The sequence below is a fragment of the Perna viridis genome, chromosome 9, assembly GCF_037379345.1.
Source record: "Perna viridis isolate PV_CMFRI_1.1 ecotype Kerala chromosome 9, ASM3737934v1, whole genome shotgun sequence".
NCBI lineage: Eukaryota > Metazoa > Mollusca > Bivalvia > Mytilida > Mytilidae > Perna > Perna viridis.
In genome coordinates this window covers 37,189,956-37,210,952 of record NC_142453.1, presented here as the reverse complement: position 1 = coordinate 37,210,952, position 20,997 = coordinate 37,189,956, and the positions used below count along the sequence as shown (strand labels likewise).

The following is a 20,997-nucleotide window of genomic DNA, read 5'->3' as shown; positions in this document are numbered from 1 at the left end:
GCCAATTGATAAAATGCATTGGTTATGTAAAATTTGACTGTATAATAGAGTAATCAAGGGAACCAAGGTTATAGCGGTAATGAAAAGAATGTAATCCAGGGACAAAGGCCAGACATGGAAAACAAACATTCACAACAAAGAACGTAGAGTAATTAAAATCATCCATACAAAGTAACAAAAGCAAATGAACAACTTGGACTCCACTAAAAACTGGGAGCATGGACCAGGTGCACCGGTTGGGTAAGCGTCCTCTGCTTTTCTAGAAACACCCGCCGAGTTGCTCATAAAAGTCAAGTCCGGGGTAGATGAAAGAGGAAAGGAAACCTATGACACGTTGAATATTAGTATAAATATGGTTTTAATTACGTTTGACTGACACAGATTTTTCAGAAAAAAATAGTAGTATTGGTGAGTTTAAGCCATGTGTTATTGGTAAATTTGTAAGAGGAGTATATGCATTCTTCGACTCATTACCAAAATACCAGCTCTACAGAAATGTGTATCGCAGATTTTGTTTACAATTTCATCTTGATAAATCATTCAAGTACAGGTATAAACTTTTTAATTACAAAATATCACATTCGTAACTACAGCTTAGCTAATGAAACAGGAAGGTATTACAATATTGAAGGTATGCGAGAAAATGCGATAAAAATGTAAAAAAAAAATGAATATCACTTCATATTAAAAAATAACTCATTTTGTAATATTAGAAAACATATATTTTTGATATTACAAAATCATGTTTTAGTATCAGAAAATATTTTTAATAATAGACATTCATTTTCTAATAAAAAGTTAATTTTCTAGTATTACTAATTCCTGATTTAGTAATATAAAATATCACATATTTTGTAATATTACAAATTGAATTTGTAATATTGAAAATGAATTTATAATATTAAAAAAGAGCAAATTCGCAGGTTAAGCTGCAACAGATGCTTGATATATATTCTAAATATGCTAGTAAGTGGAGATTCCAGTTTAGTGCCACAGAATCATGCATTATGTGTTTTAGCAAAAATAGATTTAAATCAAACAAACAAATGCATGCCTGTTACGGATAAATATACTAATTTGGGCATTGAGGTGCGTGATAACTTAAAATCTACAGCTAGAATTAATTGATTAATTAATTTTGCAATCACAAACATTCAGACAGAAAACATCAATCCAATAGCAATACTTAAACTTTATAAACTTGTCGTCGACATGTGCCTAAATGCTTGTATGGCTGATTTTTTGGTCTGGTTTGTAAAATCATGACATTACTCAACTTAATCATCTCCCACAGTTCATTGCAAAGAACATTCTCAGGTTAAAGCCTCGAACAAGGTCAGATATGTGTAAAAGTATGCTCGGATTTAACCCTTAAGTATGCGAAGTGGAAAAACGAAAACTGTATTTTTTTGGCATTTGCCGTCGTCTTCCTTCGATCTAAGAACGTCATTTTTATTGCTTAATTATTCGTCACAGTACCTGACATCCTCCCAAGTCAGGGTTTTGATTCCACCTTCGCTCCCTCAAACCCCTGACATTACTCATTCATATTTAGCGGGTTTTGTCTAGTGCCATATAGTAAGTTACCTAAATTTAACACGGATACAACATCCAATAAAATCACTCGCAATAGAAACTTTTCGATAAAAGTTGCAAAATAGCTATTTTATCGGTAAAGACCCTAAATATAATCTATAGTCATCATTTTTGCTCATATTGAATCATTTGCAAGGACGTAGTCAGACTTTCTTTGAAGAGGAAGCTCAAATTCGGCAAGGGTTCCCCAGTGGGGAACAGGGAGCAAAGCTCCCGGTGATTGAACATTTTAGACCCTTGAAAGTGAAAAATATGATGAAAATGTCTTTTCTGCGGGATGATTCTGTGAAAAATGTTTCTTTTTATATATATAATACCAGCAATGACCGTGACAAGGCTAAAACTCAAATATAGAAATTGTCCTCCACACAGTTTGATATGTTGTATTTTGTATTTATTGAATGTCAATTTCTTCAGCACCTGCGTATAGAGTTTTCAAATCACAATTCATACGTTATGCCATGGCTTGCTGCAACTACGCAGACTTCTCTTAAAAAAGGATTCGAGAACAGGATTATATTACTAGAAGATTGAAGTAGTTTTATGGTGGTCATCATGAACTCGTGGATCCTTACGTTGCATTCATCTGCACCATGAAAAACGACTAGTTAAGTGTGTCATAGTTTTCCTTTTATCTTCCGTCTACCGAGGATTACATTTTTTTTTACTTCCGTTAGAATCTTGGTTCCCTTGATTACTCTTTGTTTATTACAGTAGTTTCGGAAATAATTGTATTTAGACTCAGGTTCCATAGTTAACATGATTGTTAAGGTTTTGTACAAAAACCTACTATGCACGAGTAATCAAGGGAACCAAGGTTATACCAACATATTCCTTCAAATATTTTGGAAAAAGTCTAGCAAATGGGTAACGTTGACATTTGACCTCTCATTTTTTATATTAGCTAATTTTTTCCCAGAAAACCACCATCCCTTTTCATCATTATTATTGTGAAAGCCCTTTGTCAAACGACACTGGTCCACACAGCATATATATTGTATGCCATTTTTTTCAGACTAGCTCAGTCTGTTTTGTATCTCTTGCGGGACCGGTTGTCCAAAACAAAAATGCCCACAGCAGCGCTAAGCTTGTCGTAAAAGGCGATTAAATAGTGCTCAGAACACTAGCCGGGGGGGCGGGGGGGGGGCTGTGGCGCTCTGGCATCAGAGCAACTGGGTTGTGTGCCTCAGTTGATGGAATGGGGTACCCCTGGTGTTTTACATGCTGAAGTCGTCAGGCTATAATACGTAATACATTACCGCAAGCTATAGTGGTGCACTGTGTTTGGGAAGATGCCCCCTTCCTTGCGCGTTAAAGAACTCTGCTGTGGTATTCGATAGGAGTAGGAACCTTTGCACTTATAAGACATAGTTAATCAAGAAACAACATAGAAACCCATGCCACTTATAAATTACCACTTCTTATTTCCTTTCCTCTCACTCTTTATTTTATTTTATTTCATTCGATTTTCTTTTTTGGCAAAATGATGTGGAAGCTCGGACTTCCGAGGTTCCGCCTAGCAACGCGTCTGATTTTTGAAATCAGTTACTATATCGGATCGTCCGTAATTATCTCGTGTTATTGTTTTCCTTTCCCCTGACGTTATATGTTAAGTAGATTTTCATGGACGCTTCGTATCCGGAGAAGTATGAATGATTGAAGTCAGGGCTTTGAGGGAGCGAAGGTGGACTCAAAACCAAAACTTGGTAGGATGAGTACCTGATACTGAAGTTAAAGGCTGTAACCTATGTCACCGTTCATTTTTTGGACATAATGATGCATTTATCCTGCGAATGTAGTCAAACTGCTGATCAGCGTAATATTTTCTTTAACCGATAATCGAAAATATTTCCCTAGATCTATACGACGTTGAGTTGAGTTATTATAACCCAGGTGTCTTATACTGTGTTATGCTTGGGAAACAACCGTCTACTGAACTTGTTAAATCTGAACTGAACGATTTCTGCAGATAGTATTTCACTCATGTGGTTCGATCTGCTGCATACTATAACCGTATGTTAAACTCTGTATGAAGTCGATATTTGCTTGATCGCTACAAGCAATAGTTAAAAAATACAATAAAAAGATAAAATGTATCTGATACGTTATATAACTGATACTATGGCATATTTTGTTTTTACGCTAAGCATTTATCTCATTTTGATATTTTGATATATGATTTAACTGATTATCTTTTGTGTTCATGTACATATAGCTCGATATTCTTGTATATATTTAGGCATGTTGTTATCTCTGTTAGAGGAAAGAAAGACATGAATGAATTATATGATTTTTTTTAGAAATTGAAAAACGCTTTTTTTAAGATTTAAAAAGGGTTTTGTGATATTTGAAATCAAATTTGTAATATTGAGAAATAAATTTGCAATATAAAAAAATCCATTATCAATATTAGAAAACACGCATTTTTGTACGCTTTGGCTTGCCATACTTTAAAGAACCAACACTAATTCTATAAATAGAAACACGTTTATTTACATTTTTGTTCATTCAGTTGAGCAGATCTCGAACATGGAAAATTGATAATGTCGTCGAAATGATACTAAGTCGCACACTAACGACAAATACGTAATCACTCGTTAACAGGTAGAAAGGAATTTTTTTATCAGTTTGATAAGGATGTAAATAAACGCTTGTATTATTCAAAATGGCCACGTCAAAGTTAGATTCGACAGATTTGAAAACTACTTGTGCGATGTGTTCAGAAACTTTTAAGTCACCAAAGATTCTGCCTTGTCTTCATACTTTCTGTGAGCAGTGTATCAATGACTTCATTGTTTCCTTTGCACAGAAGAAGGATAATACTATTTCCAACTTCCCGTGTCCATTATGTAAGACTGTTGTAAGTCCCGTAGATAAGAATGCCGACGTATCCAGTTGGGCAGATACGTTACCCAAAAATATCGTCATGGACATAATAGTTTCCAAAGCTACCACCGGAGTAAACCCAGACTGTTATGCATGCAGATCAGGAGAAGAGAAATCCGAAGCGAAATTCTGGTGTGAAATATGCAACGAAGCTTTGTGTGACCAGTGTAACCTTTGTCATAGCCGCCTTCGATTATTACGTAATCACAAAAGTGTTCCAATTGACGATATTGCCGTCAACAATAGAGGAATATACATCAATGCGATTGACATCGAATGCAAAGAACACTGTAAAGTAGTTGAACATTTCTGCAGTAACCATCAGCAATTTTGTTGTAGTTTTTGTCTTAAATCAGAGCATAATGAATGTACCATTGTGGAATCAACAAAAGATATGTCAAGCGAGAACCAGAATATCCATGAGAAGTTGAAGGAGTTAAAGGAATCTTTTCAACAAATGTTGACATCTAAACAGGAACAAAAAGATGAATTATGTTCACATGTCAAAAACATCGAAAAAGAAGCCGAAACATTTGTAAATGATGTAAAACACCATGTGGACACGTTATTTGAAATTTTCAGAAAGCAGTTGAATATATTCCACGAAGAAGAAAATACCAAACTTAACATTAGACAGCGGTTACTAGAAGAATTCATTAAAGGGTTAGATCATTGGATCAGTATAACGGAATCTGTACAGAAGTCTGGTAGTTATACACAGTTTGCTGTTCAGATTGATATTACAAAAAGACAGTTAAACTCTGCAATAGATAACTTATGCAAAAACTTTGAGTCTGATTGTAAAATTGTCCTAAAGTTTCATGAAAATCAGATAGCTAATGATTTGAAAAATTGTACTAATAATATAGGATCTTTCGTCCCGTCTTACTCTGACACAGGAAGCCCAATGAAACCAATATACTATGGATGCAAATGTCTAAGCCTGAAATATTCTCCTAGGTTTGAAGACATTAGTTGTAAGTTTAAAAAAAGAATCCTGCTCGTCGGCTGTTCTATCAAATGTGGTGTAGATATCGACAAGAATGTGATGGTAGTAGGCGACGTAAATTCGGACTATAAACGAGTACATTTGGTTAATAAAGATAATGGAATCAAGATACATACAGTCCAATTTGAGGGTGACATCCGACGAATGTGTTACGACATCGAAAATACACGTCTATATATTTCTAACGGTACGAAAAAGGTGTTTACTGCGGATTTTCAAACTAACAAACTTTCAAAATCAAAAACCTTTAATTTTACCAATGCCTGTGTCGGTGCTTTAGCCTTGTCAAACGGACGCGTGTTTACCGCAACTAATGGCGGAATCAAACAATTCATTCCTTGTGATGATGCTAAGGAATTGACGGAATGTTTTCAAACAAACTCTTCCTATGGACATTACGGTTTGAAAATTCATGATGGAAATGTAATTTTTACAACGCCTTCTAATGAAGTTAAGAAATCTTCAATAGACGGAAATGAACTATTTTGCATTAAGAATTCTGATATGTTCCCAATATCTTTGGCGGTATTACCGACTGGGTCGATCCTGATACTAGATTCTAGAAACAACGGGAAGCTACGTATAGTTTCTATCGACGGTCGACGACACAAAATCCTGTTAGAGAAATTTGAGAATGTGAAATCTCCTAATGATGTTTGGATCGGCGCTGATGGCAACATAATTTATGTGTGCGGTGGCCAATACATTGACGTTTATGAAATAATTAGTATATGAATTCAAGAACAAAGGCTTCACTTAAAATACTGAATTTAATTTAGTGAATACCTTTGAAAGGATATTGTTACCCGTCAAAAATAATAAGGTTGTTATTCTTGTGGTTATCTTAATATACAAATATCAATTTTATAACCCCATTTCCAAAGCTGCGTATGTAATACTAATACTTAGCATTTGTCAATATGCTAGAAATATCAAAATTATAAATGCATTTTGCGGTGGTTGTTAAGGTTGATTTTTCATACCTTATCGATCACGTATTTCAAGGGTACTAGTGAGAGCAAAACGGACAAATTGGTTTTATGTTGTTTTCAGCACTCGAAATAACATTAAGAAGTAGTAATCTCAAGCCTTATAAGTGAAAGGTAACGATTTTGATGTTTGACAAATCGAAGAAAACCTACTTAAACAAAAACAGCAACACGACGGTAGCACTTTATCACCTTCACACGCGATACCGATAAGCTCTAATTCATTCCCACGGCCTTAGTGCGAACAGTAGGCAAAAACATATCCTTGTTTTGTGCTCACTTCTTCCATTATCTTTAACAGGGAGAGGTTTTTGTAATTGATTGCACAGACAAAAATGTCCATGTTGCTATTTCTCCAACAGAATTTACTAAAACGCCACATGTTGTAACATGGTCTTTGCAAATGAAATTGCAAATTTTCACATATTTAAACTATTAATTGTGCTTAATTTTGATAATACGGAATCGTTTCCGGACAATTAGTCGAGTTTCCGAGCTGTTTTATAAACAGAAACACGTGTAAGGCATCGATTGTACCTTACGCTTTGGTGAAATGACTTAAGGTTTTGAGATTTTTTGTACATACAAAAAGCATACATAGTTTTTATGCATTTGTATTTATATGCTTGGACTTCAAATGAAACGTTAAAGATTTAATCATTAATCAATGGTTCTCAAATAAAAAATGCGACTCTTGGTTCATGACGAGGCTTGATTTCGTTACATTACATGTAACTGTGAACTTTGAACTTTGAAGCATTTGTATTTATATGCATGTTGTCCCAATATTTATGTCTTATAAAGTTGTTTTATGCATTATTTTATCATTGTGTAAGTTAATGGATGTAATTTCCTCTGACGGATTATACTAAACGAATTGATTAAAACAGAGCAGGTTCCTTGTAAAAATTCAAACGCACATAACAGACGTTAAGGACGTTCAGACGCAATAGAACTTCGAAGAAGTTTTTTCCTCTCGAAAAGACACCATCCTGTTCGGCAGTATGAATAGGACACAATGGTACCATAGGTGTTATAGAATATTAATTCAAAGGAAACTTCATTGTCCATGGCAAAGGCGGATCAAGAATACAGTGGCGTAACCAGAAGGTAGTGCAGAGGGTTGGCACCCCTATTTTTATTGGAAAATGTGTCTTTTCATGTGTAAAATATAATAAATATATAATTTATTTTTGCTGTCTATAAGTAGTTATAAACTAACTTTTTTGCAGCATTAATATACAGAACAGTTGTGCTAATTGGTTTCTGAATTGAACTGATGGGTATATATATTGTTACTTGAGTAATATGTTGAAAGGTAGAAAGAGTAATCCAGGGAACCAAGGTTATAGCGGTAATCAATAGAATGTAATCCAGGGACAAAGACCAGACATGGAAAGCAGACATACACAACAAAGAACACAAAGTAACTAAAATCATACATACAAAGTAACAAAAGCAAATAAGCAACTCGGACTCCACTAAAAACTGGGAGCATGGACCAGGTGCACCGGTAAGGTAAGGTTCCTCTGCTTTTCTAGAAACACCCGCCGAGTTGTTCATAAAGTCCAGTCCGGGGTAGACAAACGAGGAAAGAAAAACTATGCCCCGTTGAATAAAGAAAGGTTGTTTTAAACATTTACAATGTCATAATTTTAATTTTCGGGCAGCCAATCATGCCTGTTTACTTAACGTAAAGATTGAATAAGGAACCCACCTTGAACTCTTATTGGTAAAAATCTTAATACCAACAAACATTAAACTGAATCATACAACTGTAAAAGCATCTTCGCTAACCAGAATTTATGGTCCCGCCCCCTCCTTTCACGTAAAGGGAAAAGATAGGGCCGTAAACCTTGCCTAGCGAAAATGCTGTAAAGGCTAGGAATTGGAAATATGTCACTCATAACTCGGCCTATATGATAGTAAAGACAAATTTTATATGAAATAATTCATTTACAGAAGTTTTTGTAACGTTCTTTTTCACCGTCACATTCCATATGAAATCAAAATATATCAAAAGAATGTAATCCATTGACAAAGACCAGACATGGAAAACAGACAAACACAACAAAGAACATAAAGTAACTAAAACCATACATACAAAGTTACAACAGCAAATGAGCAACTCGGACTCTACTAAAAACTAGGAGCATGGATCGGGTGCACCGGTAGGGTAAGCTTCCCCTGTTTTTTTTTTCTATAAACACCCGTCGAGTTGCTCATAAAAAGTCCAGTCCGGGGTAGACAAACGAGGAAAGCAATATTATGACCCGTTGAATAAATCAGTTTTCGTGGTGCAGGTGGATACACCATAACGATCCACGAGTTCATGATGACGACCATAAAACTTCTGTAGTGATGACTTCAATCTTGTAGCAACATAACCCTGTTCCAGAAGCCTATTTGTTAGAGTTCTAGCGCGATACAAAAAGTCTGCGTAGTTTCGGAAAGCTCTGGCATGACGTATGAGTTGTGATATGACACTCCATACGCAGGTGCTGAAGGGATGTTACCACATATGAAAGATAAGTTGACAATTCTGAATGAAAAGTCATCATGTTTGTCGTAAATTTGGTCAACAGTTTTACTTTACCATCGATTTCTAAGTGCAGGTCAAGATATGAGGCTGACTTCACAGTGTCTGTAGTATCCTTTATTTTAAGTTCTTTTGGGGTTGATGCGATGTATCAAATCCCAGATATTAGGATTATTTAAAGATAATACGTCATCTATATAGCGGAAACTGATATCAAAGGATCTAGCCAAACGATATTCTTTCTTTCGGATCAGATCATCTATAAAGTCAGCCTCATAAGAGTGAAGGAATAGGTAAGCAAGTAAAGGAGCACAATTTGTTCCCATTGGAATGCCGACCTTTTGTTTAAAAACACGTCCACCACACATGACAAATATGTTATCGATTAAGAATTCCAGCATTTTGTAAACATCTTCCTCTGTATATTTGGAAGATGATTTGGAATTATTTCTTACAAAGTATGAGGAATCTCCACCAAGAACTATATATTTGTAGCTAGGTGTACCATCATTTTTGGAAAGACAACGATATATAATGTTTTTAAGTCGGGATTTTAACTGAGTATGGAGAATAGAAGTATACAGTGTTGAAAAATCATAGGTTTTAATGCTATTGTATTCAGATAATAGCCTTAAATTGATAGTCTCCAAAAATCTTTCGAATTTTTCAGTATCCACATTGAATTAATACCACTACTGGAGTAACAAGTGTTGTGGTAGGACTGCAGACCCTCTTTGACAGTTGTGAGTATAGAAGTTAAAAGTTTTGAAAGAGGTTTGGTGGTGCATTTTCAGATCCAGCTATGAAACGTTATTTGTATGGATTTTTGTGGAGTTTAGGAATCCAGTACACAGAGGGTAAATCATAATCATCGTCCTTGATAGATAGACCAAAAGAGGATAGTGCAGATTTATGATTTTCCACAATCTCTTCTTTAGAGAGTGTGGTAGCAGTATAGGTCTTATCACTGCTATTATTTTCTACGTCTACCTCTGAAAATAAATTGGATGTAAAACGTTTTGCAGATAAAAACAATGTGGTTTTGTGCTTTGTTTGCTGGTACGACAACATACTTTTCATGTATAGTAGACAATGTTTTTGCTACATCGGGGTCTTTGAAAACTGATGTAGCATTGAATGCCACTAGTAAAATACTTCATGTTAAAATGACCAGCTTCTGGAATAAATCACTCCTGGCAATATTATATAAATGTAGTATTTCTCTTATGATTAAAAATAATATATTCTTTTAGATATTTTTTACCTGCAGGAATATTGGCCAAAATCATATAATTCAGGTAAGATATTATAATACAATATATTTGTTTATATTGGTGTTGGACATTTTCAGTTTTGACGCAGTGCACATTGTAAGTGAAGAGTTTAACTAGAAAATTGGCAGGTTTATTCTAAAGATATACTCGATATACTTTACATAAGAAGGGCCACAAAAAGGGTCTAATTTGGTTAAAATTGAGATCTGATTTTAAATATAATTAATTTTTTTTTTTCGCATTCTGAATTGTCAAAGGATTAGATTGTGTTGTTTATCAAATCATCAATGTTGATACATGTATCATCGTCTTTTGTGCAACACAATTTTCACTTTCCCTAAAACGGTTTTAATCAGAGGCAAAAATTTTCTCTAACTTGTTCATTAAACAGTTCAGTAACGCTTGATTTCCAATGTACTATAGATTGTTTTATAAATGGTGTCTTGAAACTACCTTGAATATCATGATAACCCATAGATTTATTTCAGTCTCTTTAAAATTGTGTTATTATTGGTATTCAATTTGTATACACTAGTAGAACAAGCTTCTAAAGTAGTCACCAAAACAAGTGGAAAAAAAACTTTATATAAACATACAAATGTTACCTACCTGAACTTAAACTCTTCAAAGAACTAACACTTAATCTAAAAATAGCAAGACCGGGGTTGATCAATTCTACAGATATTGTAAAAGAAAATCTCATAATGTCAGTAAAATAATCAAAGTCGCACACTGATCAACAAAATAGGTAGCGACTCTTTCTTTATTAAATAAAGGTAGAAAGGTTTTATCTTTATCATGTTACGAAAGTAAATAAACGCTTGTATTTTTCAAAATGGCCACATCAAAGTTAGATTCGACAGATTTGAAAACTACTTTGCGATGTGTTCAGAAATTTTTAAATCACCAAAGATTCTGCCTTGTCTTCATACTTTCTGTGTGCAGTGTATCAATGACTTTATTGTTTCCTTGGCACAGAGGACAGAGAATTATATTACCAAGTTTCCATGTCCTCTATGTAGGACTGTTGTCAGTCCAGTAGATAGGGGTGCAGACGTATCAAAATGGGCAGATACGTTACCAAAAAATATTGTTATGGAAATAATAGTTGCCAAAGCTACCACAAGAACAAAACCAGACTGGGCATGCATATCAGCAGGAGAAAAAGGAGAAGGCAAATTCTGGTGTGAAATATGCAACGAAGCTTTGTGTGACAACTGTAACATTTATCATGGTCGTCTTCCATTATTGCGTAATCACAAAAGTGTTCCAATTGACGATATAGCAGTCAACAATAGAGGAATATACGTCAATGTGATCGACACTGAATGCAAAGAACACTCAAAAATAGTAGAATATTTCTGCGCTAATCATCAGAAGTTTTGCTGCAGTTTCTGTCTCAAACTTGAGCATAAAAGATGTGCCATTGTGAAGTCGACGAAAGATATGTCAAGCGAGAACCAGAATATCCATGAGAAGTTCAAAGAGTTCAAGGAATCTTTTCAACGAATGTTGACATCGAATCAGAAACAAAAAGATGAATTACGTTCACATGTGAAAAACATACAAAAAGAAGCTGAAACATTTGTAAATGACTTAAAACACCATGTGGACACGTTATTTGAAGTTTTAAGAAAGCAGTTGAATATATTCCACGAAGAAGAAAATACCAAACTTAACATTAGACAGCGTTTACTAGAAGAATTCGTTAAAGGATTAGATCATTGGATTGGTGTAACCGAAGCTGTACAAAAGTCTGGCAGTGATACACAATTTGCTGTTCAGATTGACATTACAAAAGGACAGTTAAACTCTGCACTACAAGAATTGTGCAAACATTTTCAATCTGACTGTAAAATTGTTCTAACATTTGAGGGGAATGACGAACTTAATGAGCTGAAATATATTAATGACATAGGATGTTTCGTCCCATCTTACTTAGACACAGGAAGTCAGTTGAAACCAATATACGATTGGTGCCAATATCTAGGTCTAAAATATTTTCCAAAGTTTGAAGACGTCGGTTGTAGGTTTAAAAGGGGAATTACAATCAAAGGAGGCAGCATTAGATGTGGAGTAGATATCGATCATAATATGATGGCAGTAGGCGATGTAGCTTGTGGCGGTTTTAAATATGTACACTTAATTAATAAAGACAGTGGAAGTAAGATACATACAATCTAGTTTGTTGGTGAAATCCACCACATGTGCTATGACATTGATAATACATGTTTATATATTTCTAACGGTACGAAAAAAGTGTTTACAGCGGATGTTCAAACCAACAAACTTTCAAAATCAAAAATCTTTAATTTTGCAAATGCTAGAGTCAGTGCGTTAGATTTGTCAAATGGACGCGTTTATGCTGCAACTGAATTCGGAATCAAAGCATTCAATCTACGTGATGATGCTAAAGAATTGACGCAATGCTTTCGAGCAAGAACTTTTCATGGATATCACGGTCTAAAAATGCAAGATGGAAATGTACTTTTTACAACGACTGAAAGGGAAGTGAGGAAAACGACAATAGACGGAAAAGAATTATTTTGCTTTAAGACTTCAGGTATTACGCCAATCTCTTTGGCGGTTTTCTCGACTGGATTGATCCTGGTTCTAGATAAAAACAAGGGGAAGCTACTTATAATTTCTAGCGACGGTCGACGAAATAGAGTTCTGTTAGAGAAATTTGAGAATGTGACATCTCCATTTGATGTCTGGATCGGGGATGATGGCAACGCGGTTTATGTGTGTGGTGGCCAATTCATTGACGTTTATGAAATCATTGCAATATGAATTAGTATGATGACAAGAAGAACAAAGACATCACAAAGAATAATCAAGAAAACAAAGATTCTAGCAGAACAAAAAATTGTAACCTAGGGACAAAGACCGGATATGGAAAACAGACACACACAACAAAGAACATAAAATAACCAGAATAATACGTACAAAGTAACAAACAAAAATGAGCAACTCATACTACACAAAAAAAAACTGGAAGCATGGCCCTCGCCTATTTTAGAAACACCCGCCGAGTAGCTCATAAATAGTGAAGTCCGGGGTAGATGAAAGAGGAAGGGAAAAACTATGACAAATTGAACAAATCAGTTCTCATGGTGCACATGGATAAACCGTAACGATCTACGAGCTCATGATGACGACCATAAAAACTTCTGAAGTAATTACTTCGGTCTTGTAGCAACATAACTTTGTTCCAGATGACTAATTGTAAGAAGTCTACCTCGGTACAAAACGTTGGCGTAGTTAAGGCAAGCTCTGGCATAATGTATGATTTGTGATATGAAAACTCCATACGCATGTGCTGAAGGGATGTTGCCACAGATGAAAGGACAGTTGACAATTCTGAATGAAAACAAAATCTCGTTTGTCGTATATTTTGGTCAACAGTTTTCCTTTTACTTCGATCTCTAAATATAGATCAAGATATGAGATTGACCTCACAGTGACTGTGGTATTCTTTATCTTAAGTTCTTTTGCGATTGATAAAATCACCGAAACTAGGATTGTTTAACGATAATACTTCATCAATATATAGCGGAAAGACAGCGTCATAAGCATGAAGGAAAAAGATAAAGAAAAAGATTAACTGCATTTGATTAAGCTAATTCACTTAAAGGATTTTTGTAGTGTCAACTATTTTTCAGAAGCAATTAAATAAACTAAAAAATAATTTAATAAACAAAAAACTACTCGTATGATTGGCATTTTTGTAGTTATTATAATGTACAAATATCAATGTTTATAATCCCAATTCCGAAGCGACGTATGTGATACCAATACTTAGTATTTTCTCAAATATGCCATTATACTTTATACAAAATTATTCAGAACAATACAGTCTAGTAAGTGTGTGTTATTTTCAACTCGCAATAACATTAAAGTGTAGTACTCACAATCTAGTCAGTGAAAGGTCACGATTTTGAACCTTGGCAAATTAAAAGTTATACAACCAAACATAGCCTTCAAAAAGAAGTATACTCGCGACACACGATGAGCTTTAATCTTTTCCGTTAAAAGTTAACAAAATTATGCAAAACCATCCATTTTCGTCACTATCGAGAAAATGTACACATAATGAGAAAACTGTCACGTACCCAGTTTCTCGCTTTACATGTTCATAGATTCACAGTAGGATTAAACCAATCAAATCAAAATTAGACCTATCAATCGTTTTTTACAGCCACAGTATATAGGGACAACATTCCATTCTTCTTTCTGTTCGGATGACCTTTTCAGAATCCTCGGATTGTTCGCTTTGGTGAATGCTTTCAAAATCATGAAAGATGAAATCTGATTGGCTGATCAGAAAGATCATCAGAACAGAAAGTAAAATGGAGTGTTGTTATATCCTAAACGTAGTGACTGAATGGAACAGTTGATAGGTTTTGTTCGTATTAGATAAGGATTTAGCATACATCAGATATCACTCCCTCTCTCTCTACGTGTTCAGTTTTATAGCATTCACAATCATGATATGAGAGATGACCCTGTTGAAAATAACCTCTACACAAAGCAGTGTTCGTAAAGACCACGTAGTTGATAAAATACCTTTATATTTAATAACAAATTCAAGGAGAAATGCTTTTGCTTTCATTGCTGTACATGAGGTTATATTAAACTTTCTAAGTGACTTTTTGGTGGTATTTCTGGTATGCCGTAGGTCTATTAAAACGTCTTTATCAATGATGAATGTAAAAGAGTATCAAGTAAACCAAGATTCTATCGGAAATAAAAAGAATGTAATCCAGGGACAAAGACCAGACATGGAAAACAGACTACCACAACAAAGAACCAGTAAGGTAAGCATCCCTTGATTCTCAAGAAACACCCACCAAGTTGCTCACAAAAGTAAACGAGTAAAAAAACTGGAATCGTACTTGGTATAAAAAGGAGGTCTACTACATGAATCGAACTTCCATATAGGCTCATATCGATATGTATATCCTATTAATTTGCTATCACCTAAACCATGTATAAATTACACATTAAACGACGTCACCATACATCACTTCACCTTGGTGTACTTAAACAAACCTTGGACCAGGTGCACCGGTAGGGTAAGCTTCCTCTGCTTTTCTTAAAACACCCATCGAGGTGCTCATCAAAAGTCAAGTCTGGGTAGACGAAAGAGGAAAAAAAAGCTATGACACATAGAATAATTCAGTAGTCGTGGTGCAGATAGATACACCGTAACGATCCTCGAGTTCATGATAACGACCATAAAACTTCAGATGACTTCAATCTCGTAGTAATATATACAGAAGTCTTTGTAAGAAGACAAAAAACCGTCTCACCAAAACAAATATTGAATTCACAAAAAAAATTGAATGGCAAAAAATTGTTTAAATGGAATACTCTTTATATTTAAATACAACAAATCTTGAATGAATCACAGATAATTTTATTTCCATTAATCAACAATAACATTACATTAAATCATAGAATTATAACAATAAAAAAATAATTAAAATTAAAGGCAAGTTATCACAAAACTAAAGAATATACAATATCAAGGATCGTGATTGGTCAAATAAACTAATTGATAAAGTCATAGGATAAGGAAATATATTGTATAGGTCATTGAACACAGCTAATCAGATCTTTTTAAGGGTAAATATTACAAGGTACAGCTATCTCTGGAGATGAAAATTGTGTCATTTGTATAAACATTAGCTCATTAAATTTTTTTAACTTATTTAACAAATGATACATACTTTAATACCTGTGCTCATCAGGATAAAGTTGGAATGTTCTAAGTTCCATGTATATGCTTGATATCAGGTATTACATGCATGATTTTTAAAAAAATATTGCACAAAAATAACCACAAATTTAGCAACGACAATATAAAAGTCATCCTGCTAAACCTAATTTGAGGTCATTTTCATTTAAAGATACCAATAGTATTGTGCTGATACTCTCAGTGATATCACCCTAAACTTCTGACTAAAAATTCACAGGATAAGTATAAATACTAGGAATGTCAGCAAATACTTGAGTATTTGGATACTCATTTACATTACAAGTTCTTCAATTAAGTTCCCTTAAAAAAATTTCTCTTTGTTATACTAATTAATATCAATTAAGAACATACTAATAGTTATCTAAACTGATCAGATATTTTTTGTAATCGTTTTTGTACATAGATCAACACTTACATGGATCATTATTGTTAAGAACTGATTACCATTTATTGAACATTCAATGTTTGCTTATTTATGATAAATACTGTTTTGTGGATGCAATTTTAAGTCCAATATTTTGTTGACTTGCAGGAAAAGTCTAACTTAAATTACTAACTTCACATGAAATTATGATAAAGATTGTGCCTATCAAGTTGGACTTCAATAACTTATCGATGATTGTTTCACATGTCTATTATTTAGTACATTAGCATCAAAATGATACCATCTATTTCAAAAGGTTATTTAAAGAAACAATGATCAGTATATGTAGAGCGATACACCAGCCTGGAATATGAGTTATATTTGTATATCTTCTGTGAAGACCTCCAGCGATGTCCTCATAATTAAACTTACACTGTAACAGCTAGTAAGAAAAATACCGGATGATATCTTTTGTCTTATATATTGATTCTGTCCAGACAAAATTCTTATTTTATCTCACTATAGAATAATATTTCACAGACCCCAATTATATTTTCTGAGTAACATATTTAATGACAACAATGAATCCATTTCAAAAGTGCTGTATATGTTCAAATAGCAAATTTATGCATTTTGTGATTACTCTTAGCCTTTCTGTATGTTAAATAAATTTTCTTTACAGTTATGGAGGTAAATAAAAATAAAAAGTTTAATCTAACAGATTAATTTGTACATCCTCTATATATATTGGGTAAGTTCATATTCCTCTAAAAGACATTACAAGGTTTAATCACTTCATAACTGCAAATCTAAAACACAAAAACATAATGTAATTCTGTCTAATCACAAAGTTGAAAGGAAAAAAAGATAGAGGAAAAAATGAATCTGAAATATCTATCAAAATATTTGGTATAACACTATTACATGTAATAAAATCAAGAAATACATGATTAAAAAATTTAAATCAGAAAAAGAGCTACAAATGACTAAAATAAAAGGGATCTAAAAATCACAGATACAGTATATATAAGTACAGATGCCATGGATATATTACAAATGAAAATGATTTTAATCAAAATATAGATTTTATCTACAAATACAGACAAATAACCAGATGTTTGGCAAAATAACTTCACTGTTTATTTTTACTGTAAGAACAAAAAAAATTGCCACTTTCATTTCTAAAAATAGAAAATTCATATTAGGTCTTGACATATCATATAAAAAGAAAGATAACTCATTTCAAGTGACCACAACTCATTTGTTACAGTGAAGATTTACCTAAATGAAGACTCAGAGTACAAATAATAAACAAATAAAGAGTTAAAATGTTTGAAATAATTGGAATTGTCTCCCTTTGTATTGTTATATTGAAAAAGTCCTGCCAAAAAATTTCACAGAATTAACTGTCAATCAAACATACATTTTCACATGACCTTTTATTTCTTTTTCACAAAAGATTAATAAACCCTTTTGTTAATACTTATACCATTTTCCATAAATTAAAAAAACAGTAATCAATATGATTGGAGTCTTAAAAAATGTTTTAATACATGTATGGAAAAATAATTCTATTTAAAAAGTACTGTTAATGTAGATACTATCATATTGTGGGAAAAATATTCCAAGATTCACCTGCCATGCTAATCTATACACAAATATAATACGATAGAGAATGATTTCTGCAATACATTTACATAGCCATGACAGATTAACATTAAACTTGCATTGAATGCCACTAGTATAATACTTCATGTAAAACCTACTGATATCTGAGAGGTATATATGACTAGCCTCTGAACTAAACAATATAATATCACTTCTGATAGTAATGTAATAACATAGCTAATAAGCAAAAAAAAATAATAACAAAAATTAAAGTAATGTTTTTTCTTCTACAGTGAAACCTGACTAAATTAAACCCTGAAAAAATCAAAAACCTGTGCAAACCAGATACATTTTTTAAAGTCCCATTACATCAATTTAAAAAGTGTATTTTCCACCTGGGTAAACTGACCATCCATCCTAACCTTACAATAGTTAAAGTCCAAAAGTGGTTCTGTTTAGACAGATTACACTTTAGTTACAATGTTCTTAAGGTCTGAGGTTGTATTCCCTAATTTTGTTTTACCTTCAATGATTTTGAAAGGTTTTACCTTCTTAATGGCTGACAAATGCGCTCATTTATAGAGAATAAAAAATATTTTGGAAAATTCTGAGATTTAAAATGTTAGTTTTCTTCATTTTTTCTAACATGATTTGAAAAATACCTTGAATACACCAGTAAGTTTTAGCTACAAACTTCTATAAAAAAAAAAAAGATTAACAGTTTCAATATCAATCATATCCACAACCACATGGGGCACGGATTGTTTATACCTGCCCCCTTTTTCTTTTAAAACACCTATTTCTGTCTGATTCATTTATCTAATTGAAAGAAATATGTTTGCATATTCATTGAAAATGCAGTCACAAATATCTTATATAAAATTAATTAATGAAGCAGACAGAAAAAAATGATTGTTTTGAAAAAAAACGGGTAAGGGGGTTGAAGCCATCCACACACCATATACATGGGATTATATCACATTTTTAATATCCAGAAATGCTTTTTCTAGGTGGAATATGAAAATAAAAATTAAAAAATAAAATATATTGCACTTTCATAAAAATAGGATACAAATCATATTAAGTGTGTACATGTATATTTGGTAAAGATGCAAAAAACATATTGATAAATTTCAGTTTTAAATCTAATTTCATCTTTTAATACAATCAAAATAAAGTTAAAACAATCTTATGAGTAACAGTTTAATGGTATGAACAAGAATATAGATGAAACATCTAAGTGTATTTTTTTTCTGATGTAAATGTTGTATTTAACAGTAAGGTTCCACTAAAGAGTCAGGCAAAACAATAACATGGACTTCAATGTCAAAAACATTACTTTATTTTCAAGACTTTTTGGGAAGATATCAAAACCAAGAATTCCTTTTACATACATTTTAATCATTCAAAAAGATTTGAAAAATTTACAAGACATAGTTTAAATTTGTTTTCAACAATTTCTACTAAAAAAAATCTGATCTTCAACCATTATTTCTTAAGATTTAGAACTGAGTAAAAAAAAATGACATTTTCATGGGCGTACTGAATGTACTTATGTTTTATAGACAGATGTGCCTGACTCTTATGTGAATGAAGGATGAATATGAAAAACACATTCTATTTTGGGCATTCACCATGAGGTACCAGATCTCTAATGACTTGGAATGCTTCATTATTTGGTCCATGTGTTTGGTATCCAGTATGGACTTGTAGCATGTATACATTAGACCCATTATACAGATATAAAATATAAACCTAACAATTAACATTACAATGTCAAATATCTGTTAGATATACATCTACCTTGCAGACATGTTGTTTACATTTCTTGTGATCTGGAATGCTAGTACATGTATGTATTTGAGGACTATTAGACAAGAAATGAAAACTGCCATCAATAGCATTTTTTGGGATGTTTTTACCTCATAGCAGTGTTTGTCCTATATTTTGACCTGCCATGCTGCTTCTAGCTGGAATGCTGTACATATGGTATCTATTAGCTGATGACAGGTCATTTATTATCTATCAAAGTCTGAAGTTTGAGAACTAAATCTCTGGCTAATTTTAATATCTGTTTAGCTTTATGTCTTTCTGCCATTTCTGAAAAAAAAAATGCATCGGAAGATTAAATTGGAGGATCGTCTTGATGGAAATATGAAGTTTCACATTGTCATGCTAGGTATGTCCCCCACTCAAACTGCATACTTTCCAATATAGTTGTTGTCTCTAAAACATGAAGAATGGCCATGTCCCACAAAACAGGAAGTTGACAATGGACAGCAACCAAAACCACTGCCTCATCTACATGAAGTTATATATCAAATTTGAAATAAATTCATCCATCAGTAGTGAAGATAACTTACTAAATTTAGAATGTCAAGCAGATAATAATTGTGAGAAGTTCAAGATATTCAACAGGATTGATTGATTGTTGGGGTTTAACCCCCGAACAGCAATATTTCAGCTATATTCAGGCGATGAACATGAAATGGATGATAAAATGAATATGAAATGATGATGGTGAAATGAAAAATGGGATGGGACACAAGGATAATAGGGTCGACAAATTTTGATTGCCACTAGAAAAAAGGAGGGATGGGTAGGGTCGGGCAATTTTGCCTCCTGAGGCAGAGCCCAAAGGTTCCTATTCCTATCAAATACCACAGCAGGGTTCTTTAACATGCGAGGGAGAATAATCAAGGGAACCAAGGTTATAGTAGTAATCAAAAGAATGTAATCCAGGGACAAAGACCAGACATGGAAAACAGACATAAACAACAAAAAACATAAACTCATACATACAAAGTAACAAAAGCAAATGAGCAACTCAGATTCCACTAAAAACTGGAAGCATGGACCAGGTGCACCGGTAGGGTAAGCAAACGTGGCATCTTTCCCAACACGGTGCACCACTATGGTTTGCAGTCAGGTTTTCCGTATTATAGCCTGACAACCCCAGCATGTAGCA

The 20,997-nt window shown here is 33.4% G+C and overlaps 3 protein-coding genes across 12 annotated transcripts in view; 2 read left to right on the top strand and 1 right to left on the bottom strand.

The window, feature by feature from the left end:
- Nucleotides 1-4,048: 4,048 nt before the first annotated feature.
- Nucleotides 4,049-14,009, top strand: LOC148608248 (uncharacterized). Its single transcript, XM_088543583.1, has 2 exons — nt 4,049-6,223; nt 12,478-14,009. Exons 1-2 carry the CDS (start codon nt 4,262-4,264, stop codon nt 13,084-13,086), a joined length of 2,571 nt encoding a protein of 856 aa, XP_088399709.1. The 5' UTR covers nt 4,049-4,261; the 3' UTR covers nt 13,087-14,009.
- LOC148608249 (E3 ubiquitin-protein ligase MID2-like) lies at nt 11,155-12,478 on the top strand. The gene has a single exon (XM_088544873.1). The coding sequence runs from the start codon at nt 11,176-11,178 to the stop codon at nt 12,475-12,477; it is 1,302 nt and encodes a 433-aa protein (XP_088400999.1). The 5' UTR covers nt 11,155-11,175; the 3' UTR covers nt 12,478.
- A 1,690-nt stretch (nt 14,010-15,699) lies between the features above and the next one.
- The window catches only part of LOC148608245 (small G protein signaling modulator 1-like), a 64,324-nt gene continuing 59,026 nt past the window's right edge, over nt 15,700-20,997 (bottom strand). For 9 of the 10 annotated variants that reach the window (XM_088543851.1, XM_088543850.1, XM_088543852.1 and 6 more), the window contains one exon: nt 15,700-20,129. In XM_088543851.1, coding sequence (XP_088399977.1) covers nt 20,041-20,129 — 89 coding nt within the window. In that variant the 3' untranslated portion in view covers nt 15,700-20,040. The remainder of the gene's footprint in view (nt 20,130-20,997) is intronic. The other variant, XR_015914932.1, reaches the window with a different exon arrangement.

What these genes read in the sequence shown, in the direction of transcription:
- LOC148608248 (XM_088543583.1), top strand. Translation starts at nt 4,262, where the DNA reads ATGGCCACGTCAAAGTTAGATTCGACAGATTTGAAAACTACTTGTGCG. An exon ending in TTTATGAAATAATTAGTATA is followed by an intron (nt 6,224 to 12,477) that starts TGAATTCAAGAA and finishes CATACAATCTAG; the next exon opens with TTTGTTGGTGAAATCCACCA.
- LOC148608249 (XM_088544873.1), top strand. Translation starts at nt 11,176, where the DNA reads ATGTGTTCAGAAATTTTTAAATCACCAAAGATTCTGCCTTGTCTTCAT.